Source organism: Desmodus rotundus, chromosome 11 (assembly GCF_022682495.2).
Source record: "Desmodus rotundus isolate HL8 chromosome 11, HLdesRot8A.1, whole genome shotgun sequence".
Lineage (NCBI taxonomy): Eukaryota > Metazoa > Chordata > Mammalia > Chiroptera > Phyllostomidae > Desmodus > Desmodus rotundus.
Genome location: NC_071397.1, coordinates 12983450 through 13003487, shown reverse-complemented (window position 1 = coordinate 13003487; position 20038 = coordinate 12983450). Strand labels below are relative to the sequence as shown.

General features: G+C 44.4%; 1 protein-coding gene across 4 annotated transcripts in view; it reads left to right on the top strand.

The window, feature by feature from the left end:
• The window catches only part of ADGRF5 (adhesion G protein-coupled receptor F5), a 96940-nt gene that overhangs the window by 35279 nt on the left and 41623 nt on the right, over positions 1-20038 (top strand). For all 4 annotated transcript variants that reach the window (XM_045193068.3, XM_045193070.3, XM_045193067.3 and 1 more), the window contains exons 2-3: positions 7375-7500; positions 13838-13892. In XM_045193068.3, the coding sequence (XP_045049003.2) occupies positions 7399-7500; positions 13838-13892 (157 nt within the window). In that variant the 5' untranslated portion in view covers positions 7375-7398. The remainder of the gene's footprint in view (positions 1-7374; positions 7501-13837; positions 13893-20038) is intronic.

The following is a 20038-nucleotide window of genomic DNA, read 5'->3' as shown; positions in this document are numbered from 1 at the left end:
ACAATACATATAAGGCAGAAGGCTAAGGGCCTAGATTAAGTGTGGGTGCTTAGAGGTAGTGGGTACTGTTTGTGGCTGAGCAGATCAGAGAACCTTCAGCCTGGGCATTGAAGGGTGTATAGAATTTGAATATTCAGTGGCTATCCTGGGGCTAAGGGGCAGGAAGAGGTGGAGACTAACAAATCATGTAAATGGCAGGATTGTTTTGGTTTTGCCACACACTGAAAAATAGTTTAGCAATAATAATTACTCCCTGTCCACTCTAACCAAAATAATCCTTAAGTATTAGTTTTTGTATTTTTAGTTTTGCATGAACACTGGAAAATCTCTTGCACTATTTTATTTTATTATTGCATATTTTTTCCATTACCTTTCATCCCCATTATACCCTCTTCCACCTCCACCCACCTCCACTCCCCCATAATTACCACACTGTTGTCCATGTCCATGAGTCTGTTTTATTTTCAGCTCAATCCCTCCACCTGCAGCCCCCACGCCCAGAGCTGTCATCCTGCTCTCCATCTATGAGTCTGTCTCTATTTTTCCTGTTAGTTTAGTTTGTTCATTAGATTCCACATATGAGTGAAATCACACGGTATTTGTCTTTCTCTGACTGGCTTATCTCACTTAGCAAAATGTTCTCCAGGTCCATCCAAGCTATTGCAAAGGGCGAATTTTCTTCTTTTTCTTGCACTATTTTCAATTATGAAAAAGCAAGCAGCTTCAGTAATGAAAATATTATAGATGCTTATTAAATATACCAGCTCTGAAAAATAAAATTCAGGTCATTCAGGACCTTGAGTATCAGTGACTGGTTTATTCTGAAAGCAGAAAATAAACAGGGGCTAACACGTGAGAAGAGTGTTTCTGGAAGATCAACCTTGCAGTCATGTAGACAACGGGGCAGAGAGGAGCAGAATGGAAGCCAACACAATGGTGCACATGATAGGCAGTGAAGGCCTGAACTGTGTAGTAAGTGATGCTGTCAGGTGAGCCGGATAAAGCAATAGCTTTGATTAGACTCAGAAGCCTACGTGAAGTTACATTGGATTTGAAAAATTGTGAGGCGTTTTAGACTCTTTGAACAGTAATGGCACCTTTAGAGGCCAACTACTACACCCCCATTTTGAAATCACTGAGTGAAGTCCACTCCCTGGCTTTGCACATAAGAAAACAGACTCAGAGAAGTAAGGTGACTTGCCCTAAGTCACACAGCTAATTAGTGGCAAGAAATCGTGTTTCCAATTGCCTGGTCTAGTGTCTATACAGAGAAAGTTTTTCTTTATTCTTATTAATATCCCACCAAGAAGATCTCATAGCCCAAATGGTACATTAACCCCAGTAGAATAGACTGCTTGCTTTATAATTTTGCTACTACCATGTATCAGCTGTGTGGCCTTGAACACTCATTCTTTCTTCTAACCTTTTATTTCCATATCTGAAAAGTAGTGATAATTTAGTGGTACCATGTGGTCATTGAGAGGGTTAATGACATAAACCTTGGAGAGAGCTTGGCACCATGAAGTATAGTGAGCACCCAGTAAATGACACGGACCATCATCATCATCATCACATCCATCATCATCATCATTCTCATCATTGTCATCATCGTCATCATCACCATCATCATCATCACTGACAATTACTATGCACAAGCCTATCATAAATGGCTTGCCTGGCTGTAGGGTAATAGTATTGTCTAGAATTTTAAGAATCCTTGGTTGATCCCTTCAGTCCTGACTGACTCAATCCCCAGCTGCGTTTAAGAGGCAAAAAGACCTCGCTAGTCCTCAGTTTTCTCATCTGAAAAGCCGAAGTGTGTATGTGAGTCAGGGCGTTGGGGAGCTTGAACTAGAGATGAACTCCAACTTGTCTTCCAGCTCAGACTGTATGTTTTTATGCTCTATCCAGATGTAACAAGAATCCATTTTTCGATTTTCATAAAACATACCCAGAATAAACAATAAATACTGAGCAGCTGACCAGAGGGCCGCATTTAGCCCTTGTAAAGCATAAAAAGTTAAAAGAGGTAATATTTTTTAAAAATTCTATATAAGTTTGCTAGACTGCCATAACGAAGTCCCATAGGTTGGGAAGCTTAAATAGCAGAAGTCAACTTTCACGCCATTCTGGGGGTTAGAATTCTAAAATCAAGGTGTTGGCAGGGTTGGCTTCTCCGGAGGCCTCTGTCTTTGGCCTGTTGATGGTCGTCTTCCTCTGGTGTCTTCACATGGTCCTTCCTCTGTGCATGTCTGTGTCTTAGTCTCCTCTTCTTATAAGGTCACTGGTCATACTGGATTAGGGTCTACCCTAGTGACCTAATTATAACTTAATTACCTCTTTAAATATCTTGTCACTGAATAAGGTCACATTCTGAGGTATCGGGGGTTAGGATTTCAACATATCAATTTTGGGCAGACACAACTCAGCCCATAACAAATTCCAGCTCTGACCAAGCCCCTTTGTGCTTCCTGGGCATGACCTCTAATGTTTAAGACAATGCTGCAAGACGGCTACTGCGCCCTCGTTATTCACAGGAAACTGTCAGGAAACTGAGGCTCAGCAGTGTTAAATGTCTCGCTCATATTATTAGTAGTGGAGGTGGAATCAGAGCACAAGCCTGTTTTGCTTCAAAGTTGCTTGCTGTTCTCTGTTCTACAGGAAGGAGGGAATCACCTGAGCCTAAGGCCATCACATTCATTCTCTTTCCGAGTTAGAGTTAAACATAGCTCTGTCTTCTTTGGTGACAGTGATTGTTCAAGAGAACAATGCCCTCCCGAGCACCATGGCTGAGCCAGTATCTCGGTGGCTGGAGAAGCTCCTTAAGGGATCTTCCTCAGGTGGCTCACTGCTTCCACAAAGCACGCTGTGGGGGGCTTTACTCCCTTTGGACCAGAGACAGCTGCCTCTGCTTACGCTTCCTCCTTTGCCTGAAACTGTCTTTTCTTTCTCCGTTAGACATCAAAACATTGCCCATCCTCCTTCACGGCCTGTGCAGTGACCCCGGTTACTCCAAAGCTCACACAAATTCCCCCTCTCCTCAACCCAGGGATGCTTATTGCTTGCACACTCCAACTCACTTTGGCCACAGGGAAACTTGGATGCAGATCTGACCTGGCTACCTACTAGCTGGGTGGCCTGGGTAAGTTCTGTAGCCTCTTTGGGCCTTTATTTTCTCATCTATGAATTAGGATTAAAATACCTACCCCATAGAGTTACTGTGAGAGGTAAATAAGTGAATTAACATTTATTGTCCTTAGCACTGTGTCTGGTACATACCAGGCATTTAATGTGTCTTTCAAGCCTGTGTTTTCCTTGTAGTCTGTATTTCCTAAATGTATGTTTCATGCCTTCCCAACAAGATTGAGAGCTTCTTGTTGGGAAGAAGGCCATGACTCATTTCAGTTTGTGAATGTATAGCACAACTTCGGGCCAGTAAAAAGTAGCCTATATTTGTTGGCCAGTAAGTGCACATTTGATACTATATGAGATAGTGTATCACACAATCTCACAAAAGAGAATTTCAGGCGAACGAGAGTGGTGTAAGCAGAGGCAGCTGCCTCTGTTTCAAAGGGCACAAAGCAGTCCAAAGGGTGATGTTTAGTAGTTCCGTGACCACTTGTGGTTTCTGTTATATATCTCATGTTGGCTATTGAATTGCATCAAAACTATTGGATTGATCACCTCTGAGTCCATGCTCACATGAATCCATTCATTCATCCACCATTGATCGATTGCCTCCTAAATGCATCCCCTTGAAGATTCTATTTCTACATAGTTTCTTTAGTAGAAGGAGAGCTATAGGCTGGTGATGGGAGGGACTAGGGTTGAGTATGCAGGGCAATACAGAAAGTGCAATGGAATGCTGAAGATGTGGATCTGGAGACCTCAACCCTGCTATGCATCAGAAGCAGCTGGGGTAGGTACAGACTCTCAGCTCCTATCCCCCAGAAATTCTGACTTAATTGCTCTGGGATGATATTGTAACAACAAACAAAAGAAACTCCCTGAGTGATGGTTCTGATGCACAGCCAGGGATAAAAACCACTGAAGCATATGTTACACAAATGCTCCAGGAAACTGCCTTAGGTGGCAGTCCCTGGCAATGCTGGGGAGGGGCCGTGTGCTAGGCTAGAGCCAGGAGCAGAGGTCCAGGCTGAAGGAAGGAGAAGACAGCTGGTCAGATGCTGATCAAATATGGGCTCACTTTCACCTCTCACTTTGCTAGTCCCCAAGAGGAGCCAAGGAGAATATCAAGGCTGGGCTCCCCAGGGGAGAGGGGCCAGGATTCCAGGAGAGCACAGGAAGGAAGAGTTGTGTATAGTTTAGGAAATAAATTATTTCCAGAAAGAATCCTACTAGTGCCCTATTTAAAATGAGCTTGGAATCACAATTTGATGATGACCTCACAGATGTGGTCATTTGATGAACATGCTTTGAACTTGCAAGGTACACAGCCCATTTACTCCTTTTCCTACTGCAAGCCTGGGTAGGTCAAGGTTGACGAAGTGTTTCCAAAAGAGTAGCTGATCTTAAGCGCTGGTTATTTGTAAGATTTGGGAGAACAGTTTCCTGATATGTTTCATGCCCATTTCACAATAATGCTCCTGACACATAACCGCTCTGCAGGAGAATGTCATAATAGACTGTTTCAAGGAACCTAGACCCTCATCCTCCAAATGCTGTGCTTCTGAGAATCCCGACGGCCTATTCTTGGCATATGATGTCAGGCGGCTAGACTTCCCTCTGCCCCTCTTCTAACTTCACAGACAGGAAAATAGAGTCAGAGGAGACCAGGAAGTCGGTCATCACCCCGGGGTTAGGACTGGCCATGAGATCACATTTCCCAGCTTTTTCTAAGATACAGCCGTCTCGCACAGATTCGTGAGTGTTAGTACGGAGTGCTCAGGACTTACCATTTTACAAGAGAAAGAAACTGGGAATGACATCGGATCATCTTCTCTCTCTCTCTCTCTGCCTCTGTTTGTCTGTGTGTCTCATAGTGATTGTCTGTCCCTTACTCCAGGACTTTGTAATAAAAATGAACTTCTAGGGGATTTATGATTAAGGGAGCCCAACTGAAGACACATTGCCTTGAATGTGGAGTAATGCTCCTTGCTTTTAACTGGACAAATGAGGATTTTTGCCTCCATTAGCCAAGTTAAACAGCTTCTACTGGCTTCCTCATGGACAAGAACAGCTGTGAGCTGGAGGGTTAGGTAAGAAAAGTTTGTCTTCAGCTTTCCCTCTAAATGTAGTAGCAACCTCAAAAGCTCTACTGATCTTCAACTGGTATCACTGTCCAAACTGGTCAGGTTCGTGGCATACTGGTTGTCAGATATTTTGAAATTACCTCTCTCTCAAAGTAGTGGCATTCTCCTTTCAGGCGGTGAACCCCTTACCCTTGTGTGCAACTGATGACTATATGTAGCTATTGCCATTCTTCTGCATCCAGAGAACCCCACCCCACAGTGGGGAGGAGGGGCTCCCTCATCTTTATTTCTATTGACTTGTGATTTTGTAGTCACCAAATATATCCATGGATAAAAAGAATGTTGATTTAATCAGGAACTGACCTGGGGGAGACTGGAGGAAGGAAAATGGGGACAGGGGACGTGGCTGGTGGCCTTTACAAAAGGAGCAGGCACAATAATTTAGGGATATTATAGTTCTTGCTAACTCAACAAAAGGCCAACATTGGGAGATGGTGGAAAGATATGGAGTCAGCCTGAGTCCCTCTAATAACTGAGTCCCTCCAATACCTGAATGAGTCCCTCCCTGGGAGTCACATACTAAAGGATGGTTACTAACCAGTCAGTTGATACGTCTCATCCCTTGATTAACTGCCTCACTATGGAATCAGCTAGTACAGTGCACTAAGTTGGGGCCTGAAAAAATTAGGTTGCCTCCTACATGCTCAACCCATCCCAGGAACAGCTGCTATCACCAGGCTAAATCAGCCTGCCCAATATCCACAAAAGCCCACTCCCTTTCAACAAGGGAGAAAAATCCTCCAATAGTGAACTAAGCAATGAGTTGCTATGATTTCCCTACAGTAAATTCATCTGGTCTTAAATATAAATTCCTGTAACCTAATTGCAAAGCATTTTCCAAAGAAAAATCAAGTTGTAGAATTTTAAAAGTGTATTTGATTGCCAGGTTTGCCAATTAGGTCAGTTTTCCAGGGCCTTATATTTCCCCCTTTTCAACGGGGAAGAGGAAAAGGAGGTGGCTGGCAGCTGGCGATTGAAACACAGTTCTCACCAACATGTAAGTCTTGGCTGTCATTTCGGTGTTGTCCTGGCCTCTCTGCAGTGCCTGAGCCAAGGACTGCCCTTCCTGATGGTTGCCCTCTGGATTCCACTAACAATCAGGGTGAAACCCATAGCAGACTGCATATCTGGACCTCTTCACAGCTTTGAATTGTGGTTGAGTCTCAGAAAAGTCTGTAAGAAAATTAGACGAGGTACTATATAATTATCCCCATTTCATTGATTGGGGGACTTGGACTCAGAGAATTGACTTATTCAAGGAAACACAGTTTATAGTGATCCTGGGTCCTAATACCTACCTGACATGGAAAAGTGAGTAAGGAAAGGAGTTTCAAGAAGGTAGTTTGTCCTGGTCCCCAGACCCATGAGGGTTGGGAGTCTTCCATCTGGTACTCTACTTTTTAAATGCCACATGATAAAAAGATAGCTATCAAAGATCAATACATAGGATGAAATGCATTATGATATTAATGTTGTACATTACATAATACAAATTAATTCCTTTTTGACTATAAAAAGACCACAAAATACAACTTACAATTTTATGATTTAAGTCCAGGATTTTCCATACTTATGGGTTGTAACCCGTTAATATGGGTCATGGAGTCAATTTGTTGGGTTGCTACCAGAGTTAAAAATATATATAGGGTAAGATAGGATAGACTAGAATTGAAAATACCAGAGTGTGTTGTATGTAGCAAAGGTAAGTATTAACCTCTAAATCCTTTTGTTCATAATTATGTGTTCTGGATCCCAATGTTAAAAGTATTTCTTACTGAATAGTCTTTCTCTTTTTCTTGCTTTCCCTCTCTTTTCTCTTTCTCTTTTGTCATTCCCTCTCTCTCTCCTCCGTGTAAATAGGAAATGAACCTCAAAGTCAGCCACCTTTGTCCTATTTACAGGGACCACCCCCCATCCTTCCTGACATTTCCTCACCCGAGGGTCTGGAGCAGGAACTCTAGAATTGATACGTTTATGCTCCTTATTTTCTCTGTCGGAAACATCCTTTTGCAGTGTGACTTTTGAGATAGGGTTTTGCAAGTTCTCTCTACATTTTACAAATAACTTGTTCTCTCTCTAAACCATCATATTTCCATTTCAGGCAAAGCAACTCAAACTTGAAGAAATGAAATATCCCAGGAGAACCACATTGTGCTTCATGATCATTGTGATTTATTCTTCCCCAGTTACAAAGACCTTGCATTCAGAGGCTATTGTTCATCCTTTGGTGAGTAAATCCACATCTCTGATATTTTTCCCTGTCACATTTTTCTGATTTCCTGGGAATGTCACAGAGGGAAATTGCGTAAAAAAATTTTTTTAGGGTCTTTGAGAAAATGTTACAAATGGGGGTAGGGAGTGGTAAACATGAATGGATTTTAGTGTATCTACTGGGTCACAGCTTGTCTGAAATCAAGGGAACACCCCCCAGGCTTCCCTCCTTAACTACGGTGCCCCTGGAGGCCTGACGCTCTACTCTGTGAAACTGACAATAGTGACTGTAAGGCAGGTTTTGAAGACTGAGAAGGACAGATGCTCTCAAAGGATGCATTTTATCTTGAGCATCAGACAGGAACACATTTCAAAAGGTGTTAATTGTGTGGGTGATGATAGATTGATATAACTGAAAGAGCTGTAGATATCAGCAAAGCTTTTTGCTGACAAATATCCAGGCCATTTTGCCTTTGGTAATTTAATAGGAGTTTACCTTAACTACAGGGGTGATGAGTACTCCATTACTATTATTTTATTATTTTTATTTTTTCATGTATTATGGACTTATTTCTCCCTTAGCTTACTCCATGTAGCAGAAACAAAGTGTGTCAGGGGTTATGAAATCTTGGGAGACTTATGTAATAATTCTCTTTGTGTCTCAGTTTCTTCCTCTGTAAAACAATGATTTAATAGTACTGATTTCCTATGATTGCTATGATAATTAAATTAATTAATATTATAAGCAGACTAGAACAGGCCCTGGCATCCATTGAACGTTGTATCACTGTTTGCTATTATTGTTTCTCTTCCTGTAATGTTTTCTTTCCTGCTGATTTTTTAAAAAGTATTTCAGTGCTGTGTTACTTAGTCTGTCACCGTTGTTAACAGCTCCGTTTATTCATTTTTTGCATTGTAAAATGTCTCTTTTTGCTGCGCTTGGTACTTTTAAATTTTAATTCATTGTCTTCTATTCCAATTGTCAACGCTGTTTTCGATTTGTCTTTTCCTATCTTTGTCTTTTATTTTTTGTTTGGCCTTTAATATATCGCTTTGCTTTAATAGTTCTTATATAAACAACATGTGTTTAAGGCCTTTTTTTTCCCTTTGAAATCAAATCTCAGTAAACCTGACCGATTGTGGAGTGTAATTTATTCATATTTCAAATGTTTGATCCTACTTTCAGGATTTTGTTGTATGACTTTATGCACTTCCTATTTTCTGTTTTCGTGTCTTTCACAGTTGTACCTAGGTTTCCTCTGGCTTTTTTGTTATATCTCTCATGACTTCGGTGGTACACTTTGTGTGTCCCCCAAACTCCAGTGTGCAGGGTGTCACCCATACAGTCAGGTGCAGCAACTTGGCCATATATCCATATATGGGCAGATGCTTAGGTTTCCTGTGGATTCACAGGGTCAGTGCAGAGCTCTAGTTACCCCAGGCACGTGGGGAGGAAGCCAGAGGGTGAGGTGACCTCAGCAATGGGGTTAGCTTCACCTGTGCTCCAGAGCGCCCTCGTGTCATGGCTGTAGCCACACCCTCCCGCGGTGCCAGGCTGGCCCTCAGCACAGTGACCCTGACAAATCCTCTCCATCTGCCTGGTGGCACAGGCTGTCAGGAGACAAGCCACTCACCTCCCAGAACTGCTAGCAGAATTTGAACTTGATCTTTCTGGAAGGTCCCACCACCACCCCAAAAGGGCCCCCTTTTCCTCCCTAGATTTGCAAGATATGATATTGTATATATATAATGTATGAAGATACAGTCCAAAGGCCAAAGACCCCCATTGGAGCGGTGCACTTGAGCCTGCTCGATCAGCTTACATTGCCCTAAGCTACCACCCAGCTCCCACGGCTGACCTTCTACCCTGTTAAATACAGTACATGGTGATGAGCTTCTTTTTTTAATTGTAGCTTTTTAAATAAAATTTAGCATTTTGACAATTTCTAAGTAGTGTTAAATATATTCAGGGTCATGCAACCGATCTGCAGAATTTTTCGTCTTGCAAAACTGAAAATCTGTATCTATTAAATAGCAACTTCCCACTGCCCCCTCCCCCAGCACCAGCAACCACCAATCTACTTCCTGTCTCTCTAATTTTGACTATTCTAAGTAATTCATATAAATGAAATCGCTCGGTATTTGTCTTTTGGGGACTGGCTTCTTTCACTTAGCATAATGTCCTAAAAATGTATCTATGTGGTAATATGCATCAGAATTTCCTTCCTTTCTTAAGACTAAATAATGACCCATTGTATGTATATCCTACGTTTTCTATACTCATTAATCCATCAGTGGCCGGTTGGGTTGTTTCTTCCTCTCGGTTATTGTGAATAAAGCTGCTGTGAACGTGGCTGTGCAAATAGGGGGCGATGGGCTTTTCAAGGCTGATGCTGCAGCTTCTCAGACTTCAGTGGGTGCGTGAATCCACCTGGGGACCTTCTTGAAGTGCAGATTTCATCTCAGGACGTCTGGGGTGGGCTCCAATGCTGCGTCTCTGACAAGCTGCCTTTACCCCTGTTCCGAAGACCACACTTTCAGCAGCAAGGACCACATTGGCCTCAGCCCTGAGTCCAAAGCCCAGCTCTGACCCTCACTCGCTTTGGAAACTTAGTCACGTTTCCTTATCTCCCTTAGCCCCTTCCCTCTACATAACATGGGAATAAATAGTATCTCCTCATTAGTTTATTGGGAGGATGAAACATTCTCATACATGCATGCCCCCAGCACAATGACTAGCACAGAGCATGTAGGTAAGATTTGGTAGTTGTTTGTACTATTCTGGTACTAATAAACCTGTGCTAGTTAACATGCCTATGTGAGGAGACTCCAACAGGACCCTCGCTGAGACAATTATTTAACGTGGAGGCAAAGGTCTTAAATCGGGGACTCCAGGTCAAGATGGAGAGGAGTGAATACAGGGCCTGCAGAGGAGGGGTGATATGTGGTGACAGTTGGGATGTTGGAGGACCACCTTGCAGTCAGGTTCCATGGGCGTTTTCTTTTCTCCATGTAAAACGTCACCTCTCATTCCTGACTGATTTTCCAGGCTCACTTCAGGTCACTGCCCCCACCTCCATGGTTATTTGTAAAGTCATCATGTCCAACAGGTGGGGCGTTTCCTGGAATTGGTGACCTCGTGGCTTCCGGCTGAAGCCTGGCCATCAGGAAATTCCTTGCGGACAGAGCTGGCCATTGTTGCTCAGACGCTCATCTGGGCACTTCTGCGAGGGCCAGCTGAGGGAGGCCCAGCGGGAGGTTCTGTTGTCTTGTCTAAAGTAAATATTTAGCCGAGTATTGAGAGCCCTTGGCAGGATCTGTGTTCCCTCCTGAGTTCTCCTCAGCACCCAGAATTGAAGAAAAAAGGCAAGCTCTTGAGTCTCAGAGACCTCAGAACTGGGTAACATGAGGACTCAGGAGGGCAAAGGTAGCCCCCCATGAGTCCCAGGCCAGTCGGACACATGGGCACACTCCGCTGCTACAGAGTGCACGAGCATTTGGTGTGTCTCAGTACATTATTTTTCACAATGTAAGAAACTGAGGCTTGGAGTGAGTGCACGACTTTTCCAGCCAGGAAGAGCCAGGGGCTGTGGCACTCGGTTCTTGGTGTGACTCTAGCACTTGCCTTATTGAAGTTCAGGCCCCATGCTTTGGCTCCTTGTCCCTTCTCAATTCTGGGAGAGTCACACCACCACTGGGGAACTCCTCAGAGGTCTTACTGCTCTCAGTAGGTTTTCCCTTCATTCTCCCCAGTGATTGCAGGGCTAAAAATAAAATGTAGGTTGTTCTCCCAAAAAGTTGTGAATCCTCATTGGACAATAGAGAGGCGGTCGGGACAGTTGTAGAGCAGCCCTTTGCAAAGATGTTCCTTGAAAGTTCCAGATAATCACCATCAAGACTAAGGGAAGAGTTAAGAAGCAGCATTACTCAAAAGGTGGCCTCACATTAAGGGGAGTGCTGGTTCAAAAGTCAGTTTTCTTCACACAGACCCCCCCACCAGACCTGCTAAACCAGATTGCTGGGAGGAGAGGTGAGTTACCTTTATGGCCACGATTTCAAATATAACACTTTACACGAGAGAATTGTAATGTATCTTAATTTCAGTGTACAGCTGCCATCAGCAAGTCCTCAATTCTTTAGCCCCACTGGGAAAAGGAAACAATAAAACTGGACCTGAGAGAGCTGACCAGAGGTGACTGCCAGTGGTCACCTTCTCTGGGGCTCAGTCCCCCAAATGCAGTCCATGAAGAGTGGACTGAGAAGGCTTCCAGTGGCTCCCCACTCCCCACCCCCAGGCCCCAGGGAGGATGGAGGCAGGAATGTAGCAGAAGACCCTTCCCCTCCACCTGGCGCTAAGCCAAAGCAGGCCCCTGGGCAAGCTGAACAGAACCAGCCCTGTGTGTTCACTCTGCTCCTTCTTGGTTTGGTTCCTGCATATTTCAGTACAGCTGAAACAGCCTCACTGCAAATGAAGTAGCAACTGGGCTTTTGAAGTTTCAATCATCATCCATCACTGCTCTATTCATTTCTTCAAGAACATTAATGAACTATCAGATGCATAGTTTCTCCCCAGTAACTATGGATATTAATACTAGTCATTGAAAAGGAGGGGATAGGAGAAGGCAGTAAAGAAAGAAAGAGAAAAAGTACTAGATAAAGAGAGACTGGGTCCCTGAGACAAACCGCAGTTTCCTGCGGTATCTTCTGACTTAATGATGCAATGCTCGTGTGGACAACTGCAGACTTTGGAGCCAGGCAAGCTGGGTTCAAATCCTGGCTCTGCTATTTAAAGGCTGTGTGACCTTCGCCAAGTTTTTGACCTCATTGTGCCTGTGTTTTCTCGTCAGTGAGATGTGGATAATAGCAGTATCCTCATCTTAGGCTGTCGTGAGAATTAAATAAGTTAGCATATATCAAATGCTTAACAGTGTCTGACACAGGGTGTTGAATACATCTTAGTAATTATTGTTTCTGTTTTCATTACGATGTGAGATAACTAGGAAATAATAGTAGACACCACAGATAGTGGAATGAGCTTTGCCTCGGGTGAGGTTCATGGGTGTGTAGAGTTCAAGGTAAAGGACACTCGTCCATGGGCAGGAGTATCTGGGGAGACTTCATAAAGGTCGGGCTCTCCTATTGAACCTTCAAGGGAGTATGGATTGGGAAGTACCTCAGAGGAAAGCCCACCTGGAGGCAGGGATGAGCTAGGAGGCACGTGTCAGATCAAGGTGTGGTTACCAGCTTTGGAGCTGGATCCCCACGGCAAAGCCAATCAATATCAGTTCTTAAACAAGAAGCCAGGTGATGACGGCAGATAAAGCTTTACAGAGCTGAAGCAAGAGGCGGTGTGCAGAAAGGGGGGTCCGTGGGAATGGTGCTCCCAGAACAATGTGAAGCCCTGTCTCGTCACCAAAACTAGTTTCAGGGCTTTACATTTGTTAAGCATTTGACACCCTCCCAAGGCAAGCTGTTTTTGTTCCTGTGTTATAAGTGAGTACTGAGACAGAGAGAGATTCAGCCACTTGCCCAAAGTCACACAGCCATTTCACAGCGGAGCTCAAATTTGAATTCAGTGTCTGCAGAGTCCTTGTTATTAGCTATCGTTCTATATGCTATAACTAACATTTGTTAAGCACATACTCTGTGCCACATTGAGTTTGCTTAATTCTCATAGCAATTTTGTAAAGTCAGTACCATTATTATTCCATTTCAGAGAAAAGAGCACTGAGGCTCAGAGAGGATAACTAACTTCCTCAAGGTCACGTAGCTACTGAGTGGTGCAGACTTGTACCCAGGCAGTCTGGCTCCAGAGCTGGCTGGCATGATCCCTGCCATAGGTGGAAACCATCCGGGAGAGAAAGGACCAGGGAAAGAGAAAATAATTCCTAGGCCTAGACAATCTAAGTCACCCTAATGCCGCAGAAATACTGGTGTGGGGTCAGGCTGAGTGCCAACAACAGGTCGTGAGACTTGTCGGAAAGGTCGCTGGACTGACTCAGGGTTCAAGTTTTAGGCAGAGTGCACAAGTTGAGAACGCCATAATTTACACTTCTTGGCAGGACTCACACGGCAGGAACTCTGAGAAACTCAGATACGGTGAGAGGTCTTCCACTCCTGGATCTCGAGACCTGTCTAGAAAAAGTGAGTTCCCAGGTCACAGTACAGAGTCAACTTCGTGTCATTTTCCCCATCCCTGGGTCGCTGCTTCCCTGGCACCCACTGGACACAAGGGGCTGACCCCGAATCTGCAGCCCTAAACTCAGTTCTAACATTTGGGGAGTGTGATCAGAAAGTCGTAGTGAAAAGACATCTCTGCCACTAACTGACGATTTTCTGTAATGTTCTTTCAGAATCTCCGTGAACATGAACTTGCAGGGGAGGAGCCGCTAAGGCAAAAACGAGCGGGTATGTAAACTCTTTGCTTGGCAATCTCTTCTAGTGAGTCCGATTAAATGACATTTGCTCTGGCTTTTCAAAACACTGTGATCCACATAATTCAGTCTCCAAACACATCAGGGTTCAATATCTAGAAGTAATTACAAAGGAACTCCATTCTCTACTCTGTCAAATGGCATTAAACGAATCTTAGCAACGTCGTAATCCCCCTTTCCTCTCCCATAGCCTGTGCCTGTCTCCTCTGCTGCCCTCCACCTACCACCCTCCACCCAGCAGCCTTTCCTTTGGCCTTTTTTGACCTCTTCTGTTCTCACTTATCACTTTATATGGTGGATCAACTTAACCGCTTAGACTCAAGTCCTTCTCCTCTGTCTCCCACTTTAATTTTCCCACTAAATTGCAAAAGATAGTCTGGAAAATATAGGACTCTGACTTTTGGAAGGTTGAGGGCAGGAGAGAGCTGCGGACACTCGTGTGCACAATAACCCTTGGTGCCCTGGCCCAGGTGCAGGACCTGGGCAGGTGTTGGTGTACACCTGCTGGCTGGTTTTTCCCAGGATCAGATTCTCCTACTTCCCTCATAAGAATCTTTCAAAAGCATCCATCTGATGCTTTTATTTCCCTGGATAAAATCCACGTGCTTTCAGTTGTCTTGAAAATGCAATCTAATCACCTGCTTGAGTCCTACCTGACCTTGCCTGCTTTCCCCTCCTGTTCTCTTCCTGTTCCCTTTCACACAGTCAGTGCCCCGCCCACCGTCTCCCACCCTTTGCTTGTCCGAGGGACTTTGACTTAAGTCTCAATTCACACGGGCTCCTGCCCATGTAAGGCCTTCCATCAAATCCGCAGACAGGGTGGGGCTGCTTTTCTGGGTTCTCATTGCCCTTGATACATTCCCATAGCACAAGAGTGTCCCAATGCATTGTAATTATTTCACTTCCTGTTTGTCATCCTCAGTAGACATGAGCTCCCTTGAACTCTCTTCCTCTCTCTAGCCTGGCTTCTGGCCCAGTTTCTCAATAAGTGAGTGAGCAAATGAAGAGAGTGCATGTCTCTGTCATAGCTGCCCCTTTGTGAGTTCAGAGGACACATTCCTACTGTTCAGTCTGCTGGCCTCGCGGCTGTACCAACTGTGTAGAAGGTAAAACTTTTTAGCTATAGCATTGTGACTGAATCATTTTCCAGACATGCCGTGACTTGGTCTACTCTGTCTTGTGGTCTGAAAGAGAGGCCGGGCTGCCAAAGGGAGTAGGCTTAGCCCGAGGTCCAGGGAGCAGTACCTGTTAGAGCCCCTCACCGCACAGCAACCAGACCCACTGTTGGGAAATGAGAACTTGACCACATTTTATCAAGCTCTCGAAATCCTCATTGAAAGGTCCTACCACTGATTATTTTCTTTTCCTTTCCTTCTTTTCCCCTTTCTTTTCTCATTTCTTCTCTTTCTGCTTCTGTTTTAGCCTCATTCTCTATCCCCAAGGGACCCTCACTCCCCTTCACTTCCCTCCTTGCTTGAAGTGGTCTGGAGCACAGACCACTGAGCTTTGAAACAAGCACCATTGTTTCTTCCCCATCCCTTCCCTGCACCCTGTGAGAGGAACAGGGCCCGGGCGTCCCCATGCAGTATTTTGAAAGACTTTTCTTTTTAAAGTCAAACTCTTGATGGGTGAGTTTTAGCTCCAGGTTTCTGCCAGCTTCTTCTAGGGCTCAGGCTGCCCACTTCCTCAGGGGCAGTTGGTGACCAGACAGCCATAAAAGTACCGTCTTCCTGCACTTCCGAGAGGGCTGTTTGTGACCCATGGCAATGGCAGGGGAGGAAACCTCTTCCACATTTGAGAATTTGATATTTCAAAATTTTTCCAGACGTGCTTTCATTAAAAACATTCATGATGATGATAAATCACCATGAAAACCTGCTTTCCGTTTATTATGTGTGGCCCTCCGGGCTGTTGCGCCTCCACAGTCATTCTGGATGTTAATCACTCAACTCACCATCTGCAGGAGATGGACTGGCCTTGGTACTTTTACAAGATTTCTGAAGTAAGAAGTGGCTGTGGAAAGGCCTGGGCACTAGGCCGCAGGTACCGGGAATGTGCGTTGTAATAAGAGTGGTCGTTCTCCAGGAAAACTATGAGAGGAAGCAATAGGAGGGTGACATGCAACAGAGGCCACACGGAGGGGCCTGTGTTGGGCTTGGTGTGTTAAGTAAGTGGGGTGACAGCTCTGGGCTCTGATTTTTAGAGTGGTATTCTCTTTCACGTACTCGTGCGGCTCCCTTTCTGGAGTCTCAACACCAGAAAGCGTCAAACAGTGGTTCCGAGAAAAAGAGAATTCTCAAAGGGGATTTTCTTCTGAGACACTGGACCAAGTTTTTAGGGCTTGGGATAGATTTGCCTTTAAAGGTAGGATCAGTAATCATATGTATTCTCAGAGCACTATGGACTTCTTCCTAAGCCTCTTTGCTCAGTTATATGGCTCCTTGTGCCCTTGACATATATTTGTGTCTGTATATATATATATATACACACACACACATATATATATATACACACACATACACATCTATCACATACAACCATGTGTATGCATGCACACACACATGTCCCCACACATGTATGCATGTATACAGGCACACGTATATCGTGTCCATCACACACAACCACGTGCATGCATGTTTGTATACATATATCACTTCTATCCCACACAACCACACATATACATATAAATATATGTTACCAAATAATGTATTGCATATATAGTACATATATATGTACATGTCACATATATCACACACACGTTATTACATTACAGGTTTGTTGGGAGGATTAAATAATATGTACAAATTACTTTTTAAATGTTATTGAGGTTATGTGTTTTTTGTTTGTTTAATAATTTTTTACTGACAACAAAGTCAGTTGCGTGGTTCACAGGGGTCTGCAAGGTCTGCAAGGTAAGAATGCAGTCACCCAGCTCCCCCTGAGTCAAAGGCTATGCCCACAGTGAAGAGTCATAGTCCCCAACGTGTGTGTCTGGCCCGTGAGATCGCACCCCATGGCTCTCGGAGCGGCTTTGTACATCAAGGAGGGTGGGCACCGATGTCTTTGCTGGACTCGGAAAAGAACTTTATGTGAGGCTGACTTTGATACTTTGGGTCAGGAAGGGTCAGCAGGACTGACGCTTTTCCCCAGACTTCACTCCCCAGGGTTTCCTGACACAGCGCTTCCCCACTGCCCTCATGCACACCTGCCAGGTAAGCCCCAGCCAGGGGTTCTGGAGCTTACTCCTGTGTGAACAAACCTTTGTATCACCTTAAAGGACAAGAGGATCCTTCAGTTATGATGCTCCCGATTTGCTACTTACTAGAACATGCCAACAAAACAGAAAAACAAGCGTAAGAACAGCCTTAATATTTACCTGCTACAGAACTGTGGGGGAGAAATGAAAGCCAAGTCCAGTGATAAAGAAACATTGTCCCCGCTGGACAAGAGAAAGCCACACCCCACTTCATTTCTCCCGGGTGAAGTTAGCAGCTTTCATTCTCTTGCGGGTGGGAAATTAATGATGGGTCTACTTAGGCTCTGACTTTTGAGAAGCCATAATTCCTACTAGAGTTGTTGGGCAAAATGGTATTGTTCGCTTTAACAGCTGTGATTAAGACAAACCTGCTTGTTGCAGTTTGTGTCCAACTTTCCAGAAATGTCTCTTTAAGATAAGTGCTGTGTGGCGGCAGTGATTTATGAGAAAGGAGAGGGGAAAGCCTGTTTGGCTCGTGCCTCCTGGGCCTGCCGTCTGTGGCAGGATGACACCTGGAACGTGCTACCTTCCACTGGGGCATCGGTGAGTCAGAAAAATTCAGACAAAACAACACCAGCGCGAAGGAGCCCGGGACAAAGAAAACACATTAAACTGGAATCGGATGGTCCAGAGGCAGCAGAGGAGTGTGGGAGGCCTGTGAAATACACACACACACAGAGGTGGGGGAACAGTCCTCTGTTCCTCCTGGGCCCCTTGTCACCTGAGGCAGGACAGGAGTATCACTTTCCCAAGCTCCGAAGTCCTCAGGTTTGAGAGAGATGACAGGGTAGGTTTGTCATTTTTATTGTAAGCGGTAGGCCCGTCTGAGGCTGCGAGCACAGTATGCGCCCCTGTGCCTGGGAAGTGGGCACTCAGTAAACAGTAAAGTTACTTATAGATCAGTAAACCAAGGAACAATCTCAGCAAAGGCTGGTGTCAAAATCCATGAGTGTCAATGGCAAACGGTCACTGCGTTTTTCCTCACTGTGGATTTCTGAGTCATTTATTATGTTGGATCAAACTGAACAAAGTTTTAGACAATTGTCCCATTTATCATTAATAATTTTGTCTTTCGATGTAATTTTATTTTAAAATGTACTTTAAGAATTGCACACCATGTTCCAAAGACACATCTAACAATAACACCGTATATTTTTGCGGTACTTTAGGATTTGCAGAGTGGTCACTCCCATTATCTTCTTCGGTTTGAGTCGCCGCAGGGTATGGTTAAAATAAAAGGAACTTTGGAGTCAGCAAAATGTGGTTTCAAATCTTAGCTCTGACATTTGCTGTTCATGTGGCTTCAACCCTTTAGACCTCAGTTTTGTCATCTGCAAAATGGGGGTCTGTATACTGTCCTCATGGCCCTGGAACCTAGCAGGTAATGGATAAATGGCAGCTGCTCTTATTACTGTTATTTTCATTATGATCACCTGGGATCCATTCTGTGTCCCTGAAGAAAGAGGTGAGCAAGTATCAGCTCTCTCAAGGCAAAAGAGGAAAGATAAGAGTAAGCAAATATGCTTGGAGATTGCATGATTGTTTGTGCCCATAGGAGCACCAGCAGATGGCGCTGAAAACAAAAAGCAAAGCTAAAGCCAGAAACAAGGTTAGGAGCTAATATTGGTTCCCCAAGATTACCTTCTCAGTTTCCTCATTTGGATTAGAATCTTAGACCCCAATTGTGCTCGATGACCAGAAGCACCAGTGGGAACTGAAAAAAAATACAGATTTCTGGGCCTAACCCATGAAGACTCTACTTTGGCTTACATCGGTTGAAGTTCTAAAACACCTGTGTGTGTAAATTCCCTAGGTGTGCATAATCATCAGTCAGGTGTGGGCACCCATGGAGTAGGTGATTCCCTATCACAAGCCCATAACCTTCTGAGTTACTGTGGTGGGTTTTTTTTGGGGGGGGGGCGTTGAGCCTCTTTGAAAGAGCCATTTTTAAGAAGACATTTCCTTCTCTATTAGAGATTCCCACACTTTTCTCCAGCTCTGGGGAGAACTGGTGCTCAGGATGAAGGTTACTTTGTAACTCCTATAGAAGTTATTGGGGAACAGAAAAGGTGAATAAGGAACAGAGAGACTTAGAGGCTGGTGCATTTATTAACAGTTGCACAAATCCCATAGACTGGAACTCGCTAAAGTCACAGGAACTTCCTTCTTAGTATTTTAAGCTTTTGGCTCAACTCCTCCAAAGACCTCAGCGGAGGAGATCTTCCTCACTGCCTAGGCTTCAGTGGGGAATGACGACGTCCACGAATCACCATGTGCGTTCCAGGCACAGGCTTGTTCTACAGTTTTGTCTGTAAGGAGCACAGAGTGGTGGGCTCAGGGACGGGTGGTAGACATGGCCCTCAGGCAGGCATCAATAGTTTGCTGCTATCAGACCCTTGGGTGATATTCGATTATCACAGACCTCACTGATCTCAAAAGCTGCTCACGTCAAGGAAATCCTGTTTACATCCTTGGGAGGAGAGGAGACTGTTGCAGCAAAGAGGAATCCTCTGGAGAGTATAAACATTACTTTTCAGGAAAAAGAATGTGCCCTAAGGCAGACCTTGTAAATACCAGGCAGCTGCCCCTTTGCAAATGTTCCCGGTGGGCAAGTTCCCAGGGTTTGGATCACACAAATTAAGATAAGCAGTTCCACCTCCTCCCCCCAGGCAGCTTGTTTTCATCACAAAGCCATTTGAGAATCAGGGGGAAAAACAAACAAACAGGAAATTTGAGGCAATGGCATAATATCTTGACAGACTGAGATTCTGCATTGGGTCTTGAAAGTCACTTGTTCTACAGTAAATATATTTTTATAAGGAGAAAACATACATTAAGTGCATTTTTAATTTTAAGAAAATCTG